The 18,310-nt window shown below is 40.4% G+C and overlaps 1 protein-coding gene across 3 annotated transcripts in view; it reads left to right on the forward strand.

Moving 5' to 3' along the window:
- The window catches only part of BRINP3 (BMP/retinoic acid inducible neural specific 3), a 203,533-nt gene that overhangs the window by 152,006 nt on the left and 33,217 nt on the right, over window positions 1–18,310 (forward strand). For all 3 annotated transcript variants that reach the window (XM_054638251.2, XM_077182030.1, XM_077182029.1), the window contains one exon: window positions 10,720–10,942. In XM_054638251.2, coding sequence (XP_054494226.2) covers window positions 10,720–10,942 — 223 coding nt within the window. The remainder of the gene's footprint in view (window positions 1–10,719; window positions 10,943–18,310) is intronic.

Raw genomic sequence — 18,310 nt, forward strand, 5'->3', positions numbered from 1 at the left:
GGAGCTGTCCTTGCAGCATCCCTCACTTCAGAAAGAAATCAACCAAAACACTCCCCCCATCCTGCTCCAAATCTACCCCACTGCCAGAATTATCCAAATTTGCTTGCCTGAGGTTTCTGTAGCAGCTGGATTGTTTCACTTCAAATAGTCTGTCCAAAAGGAAGTGAGGACTTCCTTTCCTCCTTGAAAAACAGACACCATGTATTGCAGAAAACACACATTTCCTCCCTTCCCTTTGTCCTTCAGAAAGTTTAAAGGAGAAATCTTTTGCTTTGGAGAAGGAAATATTTTAATTATCAGGAGAGCTGGCTGATTTAGCCTAAATTGGAGGGAGAAGGGGAAGGAAAATTCAGATTTACTGTCTCTTCTCTAAAGAAATAAGGTTGTTTCCAGCTGCAGTCTTCTGCTTCTTTGAATTGGATTATTTTCAAACATATATTTCTTGGAACACAGCTGCTACTTCTTTGACAAATTGAGTAATGCATCATGAAGAACTAAAATTCATGGCAACATAAAAACAAATATATGTTCATTTTTAGCACTTTGTTTTCTCCAGGCTTCTGCATCATGGTGGGATATTTTAAAAAACATCTATCTTTTATAAATCTCTTTAATAACATCTACACAATATTGAGGCAGCACTTTATTGAACAGCAATCACATCCCACCATTTGAAATGTGGGTCCCATGGTTTATATCCTCTCAGACTTCCAGCTTTGTGCTTTCAGGTCCTGATTTACAGCTGACAATGGTATTTGACTTGCCATCATATTTATTGCCCTGATTAAAATTAAAAAAAATATTTTATTGAATAGGATTGATAACATGGTGGTCACATTGGAGCAGCAACAGGTTTGCACAAACACTACAGTAAAATATGTGATAAAATGGGAATTAGGAGATCTTTCCTTCCAGAACTCTCACCCCTTACATGAATTGCAGCTCCCACTGAGGACTCCAAAGAAGATGCATTTTCCTGGAGCAATAGGCAAAATTATTTTTATTATTTGTAACAAATGGCAACAATTAAATCTGGGGTCTGTTGTGCTGACTGCCCTATAAAGATATAATAAGAACCAGGCCTCTCTGAAGAGCTTGCAGTCTAAACAGAAAGGTCTGTTGAAGTGTAGCAGAGATTTATAGACAGGATGCTACAAAATCTAGAGACAGCTACTTTGTATAAACCAACCAGAAATGATCTTTCAGTAACTGCAAAATTATGGGGCTTTTTGTTATTTGGTTTTGGGATTTTTGTTTCATTTAGTTTTTTTGTTGGGTTGGTTTTTGTTTATTTGTTTGGGTTTTGTTTGTTTTTGTTGGGGTATTTTGTTTGTTTTCGGTGTATATTTTTAGGAATGCAGTAAAGCACTTAACCTTCATTTTGAAATGTTTATTCATTTTTAAAATTTTTTACCTCATAACTTTGATGTTATAATATGAAACTTGACATAACGACAAACACTTGAAATAACAACAACAACATGAAGTAGGCATAACAACAAAAAAATTTCTTCCATCAAGGTCAAGGTGATTCAAAGCAAAGCAAAAGAGGAAAACTTTGCAATATTCCTTTTACAGGATTTCAGAGGAATTAGAGGCATTTGGAAAATTTTAGAAAATCTATAAAAATTTAAGAAAACTTTGGAATTCTAAAAATCCTTTTACCTTTTCTTTTTTTTGCACAGTTCTACTTAAGAGCCTTCTTGGTGGTGACATGAGTAGCTTTAGCAGCTTTCCTTGGCTGTTGTGTGTGATGAACTGGCAGTCTCCTTTCCAACTCCTAACCTGGGAGAAAAACCAGCCAGTATTTATATTAAATAATAGTCTTGTTTACAGCACCAGCAGACAATCAGCCCTGCAATGGGCACACAGCAGGGCTGGCTGACTTTGCTGCTCTGTGTCACCTTTTCTGTAGGGAAATCAACTTCTGGAGCTACTAGAGATATTTCCTAAGAGTTTTGTTTTTTTTTTTTTCAAGGAGAGTTTCTGGTCTGAATATTCTTGTTGGTTCTGATTGCCACTGCTTTCCCTTATGCAATATTATCTGTTTATTTTGGCTTGCTGTGAGAAGGAATTGTGCCAAAGGAAGGCTGCAGTGCCATTAAAACCAGGTGTAGGCAAATGATTAGCAGAGACAAGGAGACAGGTTACTTTGAAGGAAAAACACCACAGGAATGAACTAAAACTGCAGCTGATTTTTTTTTTAATTTAATGTAAAGTTGTGAGTTCCTTAAGTAGATTTTTGTCCGTTGAGTAGTAATCTGGAAAGCCATTATTACAGGCACATATTTCTGGAATATCATCTCATGGATGGGATGATGCTCAGAGGGGGAATGGCACAGCTGGCATCCATCAGGAGTCACACAGGGCTCAGGCCTGTGAGGAAAAGGAACAAATCCTATCTGAAAAGTGGTGGCAAGTTCAATACAGCCAGGGTCTGTCCCAGGACTTGTTCTCTTTACTTTCTTCAGCAATGACTTGGAGAAAGTGCCCTCTCATCAGGTTTGCAGATGTTGCCAGTTTGAAGGAGTGAGGCAGAAATCTTCAAGGTCAGGGCTGGACAAGCTGGGGATCAGGACAACAGGGACCTGGTGAAGTTGAACATGAAAAAGAAAAATCCTGTTCTGGAAGGCAGAGCGTCCATCAGCTGGGGCAGGGAGATGCAGGAAGGTTCCTGGGGCAGAGGATGAAGAGGCCTACAAAACCAAGGCCACATTGTGGGTGCCACAAAGGAGGGACCAGGAGATCAAGGAGGGGATTAGCCTCAGTGCTTTTTGGACTATGTTCAGGTGCTGCACCCAGTTTGGGGCTCCATAGTAGAGAAAAGATATCCTTGGAGAGGTGGGGGCTGGAGAAGCTGCCCACAGAGGAGAGGCCCTCTCATCAGGTTTGCAGATATTGCCAGTTTGAAGGAGTGAGGCAGAAATCTTGAGGGTCAGGGCTGGACAAGCTGGGGATCAGGACAGCAGGGACCTGCTGAAGTTCAACAAGAAAAAGAAAAATCCTGTTCTGGAAGGCAGAGCATCCATCAGCTGGGGATGGATCTGCCTGGCCAGGAGCAGCCCTGCAGGAAGGTTCCTGGGGCAGAGGATGAAGAGGCCTGACAAATCCAAGGCCACATTGTGGGTGCTACAAAAGAGGGACCAAGAGATCAAGGAGGGGATTAGCCTCAGTGCTTTTTGGACCACATTCAGGTGCTGCACCCAGTTTGGAACTCCACAGTACAGGAAAGACATCAGGAAGGTGGAGTGTGGTCAGGGATGTCCTCAGAGAGGTGGGGGATGGAGAAGCTGCCCACAGAGGAGAAGCCCTCTCATCAGGTTTGCAGATGTTGCCAGTTTGAAGGAGTGAGACAGAAATTTTGAGGATCAGGGCTGTCATACAGGGGGACCTGGACAACTGGTGGATCAGGACAACAGGGACCTGGTGAAGTTCAACAAGGCAAAAAGAAAAATCCTGCTCTGGAGGGCAGAGCATCCATCAGCTGGGGCAGGGAGATGCAGGAAGGATCCTGGGGCAGAGGATGAAGAGGCCTACAAAACCAAGGCCACATTGTGGGTGCCACAAAGAAGGGACCAGGAGATCAAGGAGGGGATTAACCTCAGTGCTTTTTGGACTATGTTCAGGTGCTGCATCCGGTTTGGGGCTCCACAGTACAGGAAAGACATCAGGAAGCTGGAGTGTGGTCAGGGATGTGCTCAGAGAGGTGGGAGCTGGAGAAGCTGCCCACAGAGGAGAGATTGGTCAGCCTTGGGCATGGAGACCTCAGAGAACTCAGAGCAGCCACCTTGTGTGCTGGGAGGGGAACAAGACCCAGGCTCTGAGGGCAGAGACAACAGGCATCAAGTGAAATGATAGAGATTCACACTGGGGATGTGGAGAAATTTGTTCTCCATGAAGGCACTTGAGCCTTGACTGCAGCAGATTCCAAATCCTGACAGGACCAAGGTCTGAGCAAGTTAATCTGATGTCAGAGTTGACATGCTTGAAGCACAGGATCATCTCTCCTTGGACTGCCCAAGGAAATAACAAGTCTGACTGAAACATCTGATCCCAGAATTCTGGTTTAAGAAGGGAGCTGGCTTCCAAAAGAAGCAGTGCTTTGTGCAGAGGAGTGAGCATTTGCAATTATCATCACGGGAGTGAGAAAAGATGAAATGCAGGGGAGAACATAAAGCTAATTTTGAAGCTGTCTGGAGCACTCTGGCTTGGAGCAGCACATCAGTCCATATCATTGCTTGTTCAGACTCATCACACCCTCAATATGTTAAAAACAACTTGGTTTTTGTTAGTTTGCCTTAATCCCACTGTAACATTTTGTCAGAGCCAAAGCAGAACAGTTTTTGCATGAGGTATTACTCACTTCTAGACTGTGATGGCAGAATTTTGATACCTCTAGAGCAAGTTAAAGAACTTGGCTAAAAAAGAGGATGTGTGTACAAATGACTGATGTAAAGATTTTTAAGGGAGAAAAATGTTTCCTTAAAGCCTCATTTAGAGAAATGACAAAACAGCCCATTACAATTGCTCTCTAATGGTAGATTTTGACAAGATAATGTCAAAAAAGGGGTTTTCTCCTTTATGCATATTTTTACTGAACTTTGTTAAATGAAAAAACCCCTAAAACCCAAATCCTTATTAATATTAGAAAATACATAGAGACTATATAAAATTGTGAATAGTATGTTTCAGTTAACAAAAGATTCTTACATTTTTTCAGTTATTGTCAGGCTGCTTTTGCCCAGAAAACATAATTGCTTTTTTAGGGTCTGAATAGTGTTAAAAAAATTAAAATTGATTTTGGGTAGATGATGTAATCCACAATTAGATAGGATTATATATTTACTGAAGCACCATCAAGTTGACATAACAACAAAAAAATTTCCAATGCCAAAAGTTTTGTTTCCATAAGATTATACTATTTCACTTGGGATAAAACAACAGAATAATGCTTGATGGAATGACATCTCCCCAGAAATTTCAGGAGACTGAGAGAAGGTGGCTGAAATTTCTTGTGGCTATGAAACAATTTTTTCCTTAGCATATCACCAAATGCAGATTCTTTTCAAACTGTGCTTTTTGTTGTCCAACATTTTAAGTAGGTTTCCACCTCAATTATTGTCACATGTATGTTGTCATCGATTTCAGCCATAATAAGAACCAGCAGAAAAAAAAAACAAACAAACAAAAAAAAAAAAAACCCAAAAAACCAAACAGTATTCTCTTTCCTTTGATAGAAATCCATGTCAAATTTGAATTTTTCTACTTATTTAGGAGTTCTGGTGTTCTATAAACACATCTCTGAGACCTCCCTAAACACAAGCCATGGCTTAAAGGAGTTGCTGTTTGATCCCCTGCTCCTGCTGCCCTGACTGCAGAGGCTCAGGCTCTTCCCTGCCTTTGAGCAGAGCAAATCTGGGCTGTGAGGAGGAAATTGCTCCAAAGTCCTTGGTCCTGAGCTAATCCCTGTTACACCAACTGGGGAAACAGTGCCTGTATGATTTAAAAGGAAATTTCAGGAATGACAGTTTCAAAGCTCAGTCCTGGACTTTGTTTGCTCTGAAGGAAATAGGAGACAAAAGTGCAGTGGTAAAATTTGGTATTTTTGTATTTCCAGCGTGACATTGCTGTCAGATGTCAGCCTGCAGCACCTTTAATAATCTGGTGTTCTAAATCCATTGACTTCCAAGGGTCTCTCCACAAGGGATTTTAGGAAACAAGCCAACCCAGGACATTTTGGCAGCCTGGAGAAGTTCCACAAACCACTGAAACAAACAAAATCAGAAGTGTGCTGTGTAGGTGGGACAGTCTTGTAGCAAAATACCAGGAAAAATCAAAATATTCACAGTATATCACGGCTCCTGCTCTCTTCCAACAGAGAGCAGGTGCTGGAATCTGAAATGCAAGGAACTCTCAGAACTTTGGGCCTCTAAGCCAAAGCTTAGAATTAAACACAGGATTTGATCTGAGACCTTGGGAAAGGCTTCCAAACTCAGGTGCTAGAAGCAAGAATGTGGGTTTATAGTTTAAAGCAGAGACATGTTAAGCTAAATAAAAGAAAGTTTAGAGTTTTAGATATAGAAATAAAAGTAGTAGATATAGATATAGATATATATAGATATATATATATATAATATATTATGTATATATTATATATATTATCTATATAGATATAGATATATAGATATATAATATAGGTAGATATAGAAATAAAAGTAGCTACAGAGGTAAACAAGGAGTTCAGAATGCAGTACTGTAGGTTTGTGTGTCATAATATAATTATCTATGAAAGCTTACACTGTAACATAAATCCATAAGAGGAAATATTTAAAGATTAGGTCAAAAACATGAATGTCTTTGCTAGCAGTGTTTTATTAGTCAACAAATCCTTAAAAAGTCTTGTAGCTAGGAGTTTTGTGACCTTCTGAACCATGTTATAATGATGTGAGCCAAACTCATCCTTCCTAATAATGTAAAAAATAAGAAAATAAACTGCATCATCAAAAACAACTCAGAAGCCCCATCTCTAACTCATTCAAAACTCCTTCAAAAATAAAGCAGGCATAAAGCATGGCACCTTTTTCCCTTGTAGCAGAGCACTGCCAGGTCCTTGGGTGAGGTTTCCTGGATTTTTCTGGCCTTTGCCAGCTTTGCCTGCAGAGTGGAAACCACTGCACCCAGCCCTGAGCCCTGCTCTGACACCAAACCACACTGAGGATCCCATTTACATCTCTGCAGCTCTAGGTATTTCTCACAGCCTAAATATGTCTGATATTCACCTGATTTCAGCAGGAATGTTTGCTCCCATTATGATATTTCTCATTTATTCTTTCCCACTGAAATATGGGATGCCATTTCCATCTCCAGGCACTGTTGACACAAGGAAGATTTACTGGCAGAAAGGAGAAGTGAAAAGAGACACAACCAGCCAGAAAATGAACTTGCTTGACCCATCACTGCATATAATGTTTTACCTTTTTTACCTTATTTGCAATTAGTTAAGAATACATAAAATCATATTGCATGTGCTACCCACGTAAAAATAAAAAAGAAAATGCTGCAATCAGATTTTATGTGGTATCAAGAATCATAGTCTGGTTTTTTGGGTTGTCCTGTGCAGGGCCAGGGGTTGGACTCAATGATCCATGTGGGTCCTTCCCAGCTCAGGATATTCCCTGATTTTATGAATTAAAGTATCAATTTCTATGGCCCCTGGGACTGTAATACTGGCTGTTAATCCTCAGGAATGGCTGGCACCGTGTGTTGATTAGAGTGTAATAGTTTAATCATCTCTCAGTGTTAGGAGTTCATGTTGTAGTTTCACAGATCATGAAATGTGTCTGTTTAAGATATGGGCACATTATCTTCTCTTCTTTTTTTTTTAAATTTTTTTATTTTTTTTATGCAGCAGGCACTGTGTAACCATGCTCATTTTATCTCTGTCTCTCCTTCACCTGCATTATGGAGCTCATTAGCAGGATCAGACAGGGCACAAGGGTAGTCAAAGATGATGTTTATTACAGGGAGAAAAAACCATTTTCTGATTAGAAATGCTGTTGCATTGCAAGTTGAGGAGTGTAAACCTTCCTTATCACTTCTAAACACTGCATGGAGCAGTTGTTAGCTGGAGAGATTAGTGCCATTGAGCAGAGGACAGCAAAGTGACAACATTCCTTAAATACATGGTTAGAGCAATGTGAGGGCTGAAAAACATCTTCTGAGCCTGTTGTTTCCTCAGGGAGTTGCCTTTGTTTTGGCTTCATCAAGCCCATTTTAAAGAGCTTTGCCAGTGCCTCAGAGGAACAGAAGGGAAAAGAGACATTAGGCATTAAGTAGGTAGTCAATAATGTGGCTTTGGGATCTCATCCCCCCCAAATGTGCCAGAGTATGTGTTTATATACATATATATCCTCAGTTCTCTAAATCTGGCAGAATTTATCTGGTTTTTACAAGCTGCAAAAGGATTTACTTTGTATCAGCTCAGTTAACCTTACTTCCTATTACTTTTTTTTGTTGAAATGACCATTTTTAATATTTTTAAGTGTTTAGACTTGGAAGGCTTTACCAAGCCAATGGGACAAGGCAGACACAACCTTCTGGCACACCTTCTGTGCAGACCTGGGAGGGACTGAGGGCTGGGAAGGGCAGTGTGAGGATGTCACTGAGCTCAGGAAGGAACAAAACTCCCTGGCACTGTCTTTGAGCTGCCAGTGAGTCAGTCATTCCTTTATTCTGGCCAGGAGGATGTGCACTGGAAATCATTCCAACTACACACGTCCATTAGGAGACTTTGCACATTCTGTACACTTGTAGAAAACGAAGAATTATTTGGTTCTACATTGCACAATTCTTTTCATCAGTTAGTGTGTGATCTTCTACTGGATATTGATCCCTTTGCCTTTCATGCTCATTTGGTCCAGCTCTGGGGTTCCCTTAGCATTCTTCTCTCAGAGAGGGGGTCTCCAACTGTCTGCCCGTCCCCAGGGAGATCGTCATCAGATTAATGTCTAATTAATATCTGATTACCTCTTCCATACCTTCTAGATTCCCAGCATGTAAACTTTAAAATCCCACACCTCCAAAAGTCCCTTTCTGTTTGTTGAAGCTTATCAGGCCCTGCCCAGCCTGACCCAAAGCCTTGGTGGTTTAAAGATTAAAACAACAACAGAGCCCAGGTCCCCTCCCCCTTGGCAAAACCCATGACTAAAGTTGCTTAAAACTAAAAAAGAAAGTTATGGCATTTCCAACAAGGAATCAGAGGTTGGTAAAGTTGAACTGGGCTCTGAGCAACCTAATCTAGAGAAGGTGTCTGTCATTGCAGTGGGGGTTGGACTAAATGTCCCTTCTGACCCAAATTATTCTCTAATTCTAAGGTAGGAATAATTATCACTTGGGAAGGAGAAAACATGACCATCTATCCCAAAACTACACTAAGATTCACAGAGATACTCATGTAGTAATGTAGAATTTATTAAATATTCCCATTAATTCAAATTGTTAGCTGTACACCCAGGAATGGACATTCCTGCCAGACAGAGGATAAAAACCAACTTAGACAAAATTAAGGAAGGGAAAAAGCAAAAGATAAAAGGCTCCAAATAGTTGATAAGATAAAGAAACAGTTCCTTTCCCTCATGCCCTAAGGACAGCACAGGGGCTGTGCAAAGACAAAAGCATGAGGGCAAAATGAACAACACATTCCCACAGGAATGATTAAAAACATTTTGTTAAACATAAAATCCTCATATGTGCCCCTTGATTTTAATTTTCTACCTTCAAGAAGACCTTTCAATGTGTTTTGTTTTGTTATGAGTCATCACCCATCACAGAAAATACTCTGCTGAAGTGGGACTGTTGTATTCCATCACTGCCCTGTGTCCTTCAGGATGTGCTCAAGGGTCACTACAGCTTATTTACAAAAGATCTTTTTTTTCTCCATCCATGAAAAAGAAAATATTTTTCCTGCTTTGCGTAGAAATGTTAAAAAACCTAAATTAAATGTAACCAAAAGACTTGATAACAAGGATGTTAATGGTGTATTCTTTAATGTGAGTGGACATTTTCCCCAGTCTCCCACGAGCAACCTAAAATGACACCCATGTTAAATATTATGATTATTTTTGCTTGAGGAGGGAGGGTACTTCAGGCAGCAGGATCTTTGCTTTCACATAGTCTGCTGAAATATAAACCATCCAAAAGGAGCATCTGGCAGGGTGAAAGCCAAACTGTGGGATGAGTAACTTCATTGCAGGAACAAGCTGAAAGAAAAAAAGGATTGTGAAGGGTGGGAGGATGGCAGCAGGCAGAAGGGCAGGCAGGAAAACATACTGATATACAAAAACAAGAAAGAAAAAGGATAAACATGTGCATTCAAGTGTGCCACTCACTCTCACATATTTACCCAGTATTTGGAGCCCTTTTAATGGTAGTTTATTTAGGTTCAGAAGTTATACATCATTCCACTTATGGAAACAGACTCCTTAATTCATAAAACTCTGTTAATAAGATTCTGTCTACATATCTTTTGTGGACTGAGCTACCAGAACAAGTCACAAAGCATGGCATGTTCACAGTAACAATGTGACCTTGTGATTGAAGAACTCCTTTCCACCACTTTAGAGACAAAAAAGAAGTTATGGGAACATTTTTGAAGTGTCATAAAATTTTGAAGTACCATAAAATGCTTTGAAAGGCTCCATTTTAATTGTAAATAGTTATGAAAGTCTAATTTAATGGCTTGTGTCGGGTGAAATAACATATATATAAGAGCAATGGCCTGTAAAATGACATTTACTTGCATGTCCTAAGTATTGGAATATACTTCTTTTAAGACAGTTTCTGATGTTCTTCAAATGAGTCAATAAACATTGATCATTAAATGCACATTTGCTTTCAGATCCCAGATTTGAAGGTAAGAAACTCTGATTCTTATTTAATCTTCATATTACCCAGGTTGAGAAATAAGGACAAAGCTTGTATTTGCTTTAATATTAATTTTAAAATTATATAAATATTGGATTTTGCTGGCTTTATTCTAATATTACCAATAAAAATGTAGTCACCTTTCTAGTTTGAAATAGCTAAAATGCTCAATTTTAAAATGTCAAAAGATTGAGTTTATGAAAATTGGTTTGAGAAAAAAACAAATTAAAAGTTAATTTCTGCTGCAAGAATAACATAGCCACATAATTAAAGACTATTAATTTCTTTTTTTTTCAGACGAATTCAAATTATTTATGAAGAGGCTGCCCATGAATTATTTCCTGAACACATCTGCTGTGATGCATTTGTGGACAATGGATTCTAATTTCCAACGCCGCTACGAGCAGCTGGAGAGCAGCATGAAGCAACTCTTCCTCAAGGCCCAGAGAACGGTGCACAAACTCTTCAGCCTCAGCAAGAGGTGCCACAAGCAGCCCCTCATCCGCATGCCAAGGCAGAGGTAAGGGCCTTGTTTGAAAAGAGAGGTGACTGCTAAGGAGGGCAGGAACCTCCCCTGAAAGGGAAAATATAAACCCACTCCCTCTGAATTATTATAATTTTGAAATTAAAAAGCTCTCAGGCAAAAATAGGGGAATAACAGTTCTGTACTAGGAAAATTAAAAATACAAATGCAATAGTACAAACAAAGAAAAAAAAACAACCACTGGTAGAGTCAGAATAGGGCCTGACAGCCTGTGGGTCAGGGTGGTGGCAGCAGTCTGTGAGAAATAGCTACTCACTTTTCATAGTTGAGGAAGGTTTATTAAGCCTTATAAAAATAAAACAGAAGACTGAATAAAGAAAAAAGGTTATGGCGCTGGGAGGAAGAAGATTCTCCCTGCCATGTGCTCAGCCCCCTCACAATGGAGGTTTTACCCTTTTTAACCCTTTAACCCCTCCCAAAGTTCTGCCCATCAACCTCTTTGCTGTCCAGTGGTGGAGATCTCCTCCTCAAATCCTCCTTGGCAGTCAGATGTCACCACAGTGACAAGCCAGCGCTCCCAGATGTCCCAACTCCCCTCGTCCCTTGATAACCAACATAACTATAAATCTACAAACTTTTCTTAATCTATATACATGATATTTGTCCATTAATTGTGAGAGTCAATCATCCCATTGCTCATCTATTGCAAGTCCCATCCCATGGGGGCTCAGCCCTCCTGCAGTGCCAGCTGTGGCTCTGCTGGAGCAGGGATCCTGCACAAGGGGGGAGTTTTCCTTTGCAGCTCCAGGGCTGCTGCAGATGGGCCTGGGCTCCCTCTGGCCATGCAGGGCAGCAGAAGCTGCTCCTCTGGGAATGCACTGGGCAAAGGCTGCTGGGCTGTCCCAAAGCTCAGATTGGATCCAGGTAGGAATGCTTGGCTCCTCCCCTGGGCGGAGCATCTCCCCATGGGATGCTGGGATTGGATCAGCCCTGCAGGGACACTCAGTGGCCATGGACAGAAGATAATTAATAATTAATGGCCCCTGAACAGCAGAGATCTCCTGGAGGGAGGATTGGCTGTGGAAGAGATAAAGAAAACTGCCCAATGAACAGAGGAGAACTGCCCCACCTCTGACAGATGGGGATAGAGCACACACCCTCAGATAAACCTGAGATAGTAAGGAACATTCTATGAAATCCTGAGAAATCCAAATGTGGCACTAAAATCTCCTCAAGGTTGTGGATGTGGGAATGGTACAGCCACAGGGTACAGTCCTTGTGTTTGTAGGAGTTGAACAGTCCCAGTTTGCAATATCACTCTGTTCCTGTTTTCCTAAATACAATGGGAAAGGTCAAAATAAATCCTGATTTGTTTGTGACTATGTAGGATAGGAGGCAATTTAGATGTGACATGAGCACAGATTCATCATCCCATTTGGTTTGCCTGTTTTACAGAGCCATGTTTTCCATGGCACTTGGCCAGGTGTAACAGTGCCAAAGAGTTGTGTACAGAATCCTGAATAACTGCTCTGGAGCAGGCAAAACTGTTTTAGGAACTTTGTGGGTCATTATACAATGTATACTACACACAATTGATTTCTCGTCTCGTTTGTCAAATATGAATTAGATTGCAAAGGATGCCTGAGGAAAGAAAATAGAAGAGTTTCAGTCCTTCCTAGAAACAGAGAGAGATCCTGAAAGCCAGCTAATCAAATCTACATTAGCATAAAGTGGGTATACTTGATTCCTGGTCGAAAATTGCTTTGTTGAAATTAGTTCAGTGACACTACAGTAAATCTGAAATGAATGAGCTTTTAAGGACATTGTTCTTCTGAGCACAAGCATTGTGGGACAGTCCAGTGACTCCTGCATTTAGCACGTTTCTCCATTGATTTTAAAGAAATCTAGTTTAGGTTCAGTGTTCCAGAACTGCCAGGGATACTTTACACTCCTCTGCTTTCCACTCTGCTGTTGCAAGCTCAAGCACCATCAATTCCTCTTTGCCTGTCAGTGGCCCTCCTGCTTCTTTCAGGAGGCTGTGCTTGTAGCTTTCACGCTCCCTTTCTTCTACATATTGTGCTTTGTGCTGTGATCTGTTAGTTGAAACCAAAAATTCACTCGTGGGGTCATTTCATGATTAGAAAACATTCTGCCAAGAGAGGTTATGCAATCACTGCAGAGCCTCGCATCCTCTCGGGTTTGTCTTGGCCATGACCTGAATGAGCAACCTGCAAAGAGATAATTCACCATGAACGACTTCTGCAGGAGCCCAGAGCTTCTTAAAACACAAGAAACAGTCCAGACTCACTTCTCCCCCCACCAAAACTGAATATAATAGATTTCAAATAATTTAAAATAATTGGCTCTTCTAAAATATCCTCTGTAGGGCTTTGGAGCAACGTTTGGTTGCCATAGATAATGGCAGTGATAAAGATGAAGTGAGATATGTAAAATTGCAAGGATTGATCAAAACACAGCTTTCTTGTCATATAAAGGATTTTTTTATTTCAATGCAGAACTTGCAACATCATGATTTCTTTTTCAATATAAAGATGTGACACTGTGCCAAAAAGATGTTGACAGGCAGGGAAAGGTCCAGACAAGGGCCACAAAGATGATCCTAGAAGAAGAAGCTGCCCCATTAGGAAAGGATAAGAGACTGTGAGAAAATAATTATTTCCACGTTCCATATTTAAAGAGGGACACAAAGATGGAGGCTCCCTTTTTGCAAGGAGTCACATGGAAAAGATGAGAGGAAATGGGTGCAAGGTACTGCTGGGGAGATTCTGAGTGGACACAAGAGGAAAATATTTCACACTGAGAGCAGTCAGTCACTGGAATGACCTCTCCAGGGAAGCAAGGAGCTCCCCAGTGCTGGACAATTTTAAGATGCAGCAGGACAGGGTGCTGGACCATCTTTTCAAGGCCATGCTTTTACCAAAAATGTTGGACCAAATGATGCTTGAAATCCCCTCCAACCTGAAGGTATTCCATGATTCTGGGACAGTAAATGTTACCAGCAATCTGCCTGCCTGCTCTACAGGGAGTTGCACCAAACTTTCACAGCAGTTTGATTTTGCACTGCATCTCAAACTCAGAAATAACATCACTTACTTTTGAGTTAATTATGTCTCATTTTAGTGACTACTCTGAAATTTTTTCTTGTCACTACAGAGGGAGATAGGGCGTATGATGTAGTGATGAGCAACAGATGACTCAAATATCAGTGTTAAAGCAGGCTTGGGAATACTTTGCCAGTGGGATACATTTGCTAAAAGAGACAATTTTTAAAGGTTGGATTCCATCTGACTATCTGGGAAAATTGCCTTCTGACATCCGGGCTTTTAAGGCTGATAAGTAGAGCTTTAAAATAAGAAGTAAGGGGAAAAAGGTCAAAAGAAACTGGTTTAATGTCCAAGCTGATTTAAAAAAATCTGATAGATCAAGATAAAGTATTGGATAAAAGAATATCAGTGGTGAAAAGACCAATAGTGAGAAAGAAAACAGGACCTTGACAGAATAGTTTTCAGATATTCCTTGTGATGAGAATATACCTAATCCAGATGAAATACTGAATTTTTGATACTTGCCAACAGGAAAGTGAATGTCAGTGTAGAAAGAATACCTGAGTAATGCCATGGAGAAACAGGAACCCATTGCTCAGGCTGCAACATCAAACATTTCAGCAGACAGTGAGGGGAATAAGAGAACCAAACCCCAGTACAATTTTTTTTTGTGTTCAAGAGAAGATAGAAATAAAAGCCAGAAAAACATCTTTGTGATCTTTAAGGTCCCTTTCAGCCTAAGCCAGTCTATGGCTCTGTGTGCCATGCACTGTCTAGGCTTCAAACAAACAAGAAGGGGAATTGGAACAAAATGCCATTTTTTCCATGACTTTCCAAACAACTCCTTCAGGTTAGTGTTTGGGCTCTGCTATTGGGTGAATTTTATTTTGGAAAGAGAAATTAGTTTGAGTTAAGGGAGATATAAATACTATTTTTAAGAGTTTTGGGCAGGTATTCTCTCAGATAGAGATTAAAGAGGCAATGCTTCAACTTTTAATAAAGGTCATGGTGTTGGCAGTGAGTAAAACCAGCTCTGCTAATGTTTAATTTTACACTGAATTTCACTAATCAATAGAATATATGTATAAAGGATTTTTCAAGGGATATCTCGAGAATGAGGGTTGGTTTTTCATGAAGCTGGGAGGTATGTCCTCAAAGTTTAATGTAATTCATGAAAACTTTCTCTGAGACTGGAGTTTTATAGGGATTTATCTATGCAGTCTGCCAGAAATCATTTGGTCACGCCTGAAGGAGCTCCTGCATACGGTCAAGGTTATCATTAATTACTGAAAAAAATCATCTCTTTTCTCTGGCTACAAGATTTCTTTCCTGAACATGAAACAAATCATTGCCTGATTGTTTTAAATGGGACTTAATTAATGAGTTACACAGAATTGCTTGCAATTTCTTTCATATTTCCTGAAGACCAAGCCACTTAGTAATCATAATACTAAATTACATTAATATTTTAATTTTCTAATCCTGAAACCAAAATACCATTGAATCCTCTTCTAACATCATTGTTCACAGCAAAAAAAAGACTCAATTAACTTGCAGGTTAAAGAAACTAAATCTCCATGTCTCCTTTTTGGACATAGTTTATATTCTTCAGCTAGAATAAAGTACAAATAGTTTTTTTTTCAGTTTGCACTCAGGGTCAGAACAATTTACTGTACGACTTTTGTGTACAGTGGGGGTGGGCCCAGGATTACAACTTTTATTTTATTCTGTTCACTGCAAATCTTTTCATGTTCCAGATGTTCTGCCCAGCTTTTAAGCTTGCTTTCATTAGCATGAAAAAGATGTTTGGTCCTTTTCCTGGAAGTCAGATCATGCTAAGATACATCAAACATCCTTAGATTTCCATTGTGGCACTGCTGAATGTAACTTTTAAAATTCACCTCAATTAATCAATCAGTCTGTAATCAGTGGAGTATTTCCTGATTGTCTGAGTTCAGCAAAAAAATACCAACTAAAATACAAAACCAAAGAAGTTTCTGTGTAGGCAATCTGCACCCATGTTGTGTGTAAAGGATGGGCTAATAAAACATTCAATTTCAAGAGATAAAGAGAAAAGGTTACAAACAATGCACTCTGAAAAAGAAATGTGTTCCTCAGAGTGGTACTACCAGGTGAGCTTCTCCCTCCATGAATTTCAGGCTCTGCTGCCTCAAGAGGCTGAAATGATTATTTCCAGTATGTTCTCATTGCACTGATACCTCAGCCTTAAAAACAGGGACTATTCTTGTGTTCCCTTGGGCAGAGTCCCCTGCATGCAGCAATTGCTATCCTACCTGAGGGCCAGCTCCTGCTGCAGCCTCTGTGCAGGAAAATGTGGTTGGGAGATGGCACAGTGCACTTTGCTTTGCAGAAATGGGGTTGAGTGTTGTAATGTTATTGCAGGAGTTCCATGCTGTTGTCTCCTTATCACAAAAGTTCCATACTCCTTGGTGTTTCTCATGGGCAGCTCCTTAGAGCACTGACTCTTTTTTCTTCACAAAGCAGCCACTGACTCCAGTTCCCTTCTCACCCACCCACCCCACTCTTCTATAGCATCTTCTTCTCATTGGTCATAGCTGTGGCCTGTTCAACTCAGGCCTGCTCCTAATCTTTGATAATTGGCCCAGCTGAAACTCCTTAGGGGTAAGATTACTTTCTACACTATCTTTACTTTCTTATATTCTATCCCCCTACAGTTGAGAGATAGCACAGAATATTTTGATTTGCAGGGATGTGGTTGAGAGATGGCACAGAACATTTTGCTTTGTATGAATGTGGTTGGGAGATGGCACAGAACATTTTGCTTTGTATGAATGTGGTTGGGAGATGGCACAGAACATTTTGCTTTGTAGGGATGTGGTTAGGAGATGTCACAGAACATTTTGCTTTGTAGGGATGTGGTTGGGAGATGGCACAGAACATTTTGCTTTGTAGGGATGTGGTTAGGAGATGTCACAGAACATTTTGCTTTGTAGGGATGTAGTTGGGAGATGGCACAGAACATTTTGCTTTGCAGGAATGTGGTTGGGAGATAGCACGGAACATTTTGCTTTGCAGGAATCAGCAGGAGGTGTAAAATACAGATGGGAGGATGGTTGGACAGCACAAGGAGCACAGCACATTTGGTTTGCAGGAATCAAGCTGAGGTGTAAAACGTGTGTGTGCCCTGAGCTCATCTGGTGCATTTCTGGGTTAGGAGTATGAGCTGTGAGGAGCAATGGTTAATCTTTGGAGAGGATTTGTTGTGGAGTGCATCCACCCTGAGAAAAGGACTAAACTTGGTATTTAGTCCAAGCTCTGGATTCCAGCAGCATCTTCCTCAAATGAAGTCAGAAAGTGATGTCCTACTCACTGGGTGAGGGCAAGTCTCCTCATAGGCTTAGGCTGAGCCTGCTGGCTCACAACCCCACTGGAGGGTGACATCTGTGAGCCATCTCTCACTCCAACATCACCTTCAGGCTGAACTTTTTCATTTGAGCCTTTTCATTTGTCAAAGAAAAAAATTAGTGGAGGGAATTAGTAAATGGGAATTAGTAAATATCAACTGTACTGCATGTGGCCACTGCAGCTCACATGTAAGAGGTGAAACAGCAAGCAAAGGTGTGGTCATACAGTTGTGTTCTGGGGAGGGAAAATGGATTTTCTTTCTGTTTTGGTGGACACAGCAGTAAGGTTTAATTCCAAAGGCAATGGCTGTGCTGAGAAACTGAAAATCCCAGGAACAGAAGACCTGATTCTACCTTTGAATTGCTGCCAGTGAAACCCCAGGTGTGAACCAGAGCTAGGGGGGTGCTGGCACTCACATCCACCCAAACCATGGAACCAAAGGGAGAGGACTGGAACCTCTGTGCTTGGGAGCATTGAAAGAAATATTAACTGTCTGGGTGGAGAAGAAGAATCTTCCCTTTCCCAAACACTTTTAAAGAAGGACAGCAATTATTTCCTCTGATTTGCTTTAATATCCAACCACTTGTGAAAGAGATGGAAGAGAGGGGAAGCTTTCATTTCTTCCTTCAGAAGTGCCAGTTTATAACTTGGTTTCATTCCTTTTGTGTCATTCAAATGGGATCCTTCACTAATCATCCTTTTAAGTGAGTACACTCAGTACAGGACATTATTGTAGGTATGAACCTTATCTGTATGCACTTTAAATAATTTCATAATGAAAAAGCATCACTTAAAGGTCTAATTTAATCAGCACCATCTGTGATTTAATAAAGATATAAACAGAAATATGAAAAGGAGAGAGGTAATGTAAATACAGTAATAAGTCAGTGGGAAAAAAATTGCATCTTCCTTGCATAATAACTAAATGGAAACCTGGTGCAATAAGCTGCAA

Source organism: Agelaius phoeniceus, chromosome 8 (genome assembly GCF_051311805.1).
Source record: "Agelaius phoeniceus isolate bAgePho1 chromosome 8, bAgePho1.hap1, whole genome shotgun sequence".
Lineage (NCBI taxonomy): Eukaryota > Metazoa > Chordata > Aves > Passeriformes > Icteridae > Agelaius > Agelaius phoeniceus.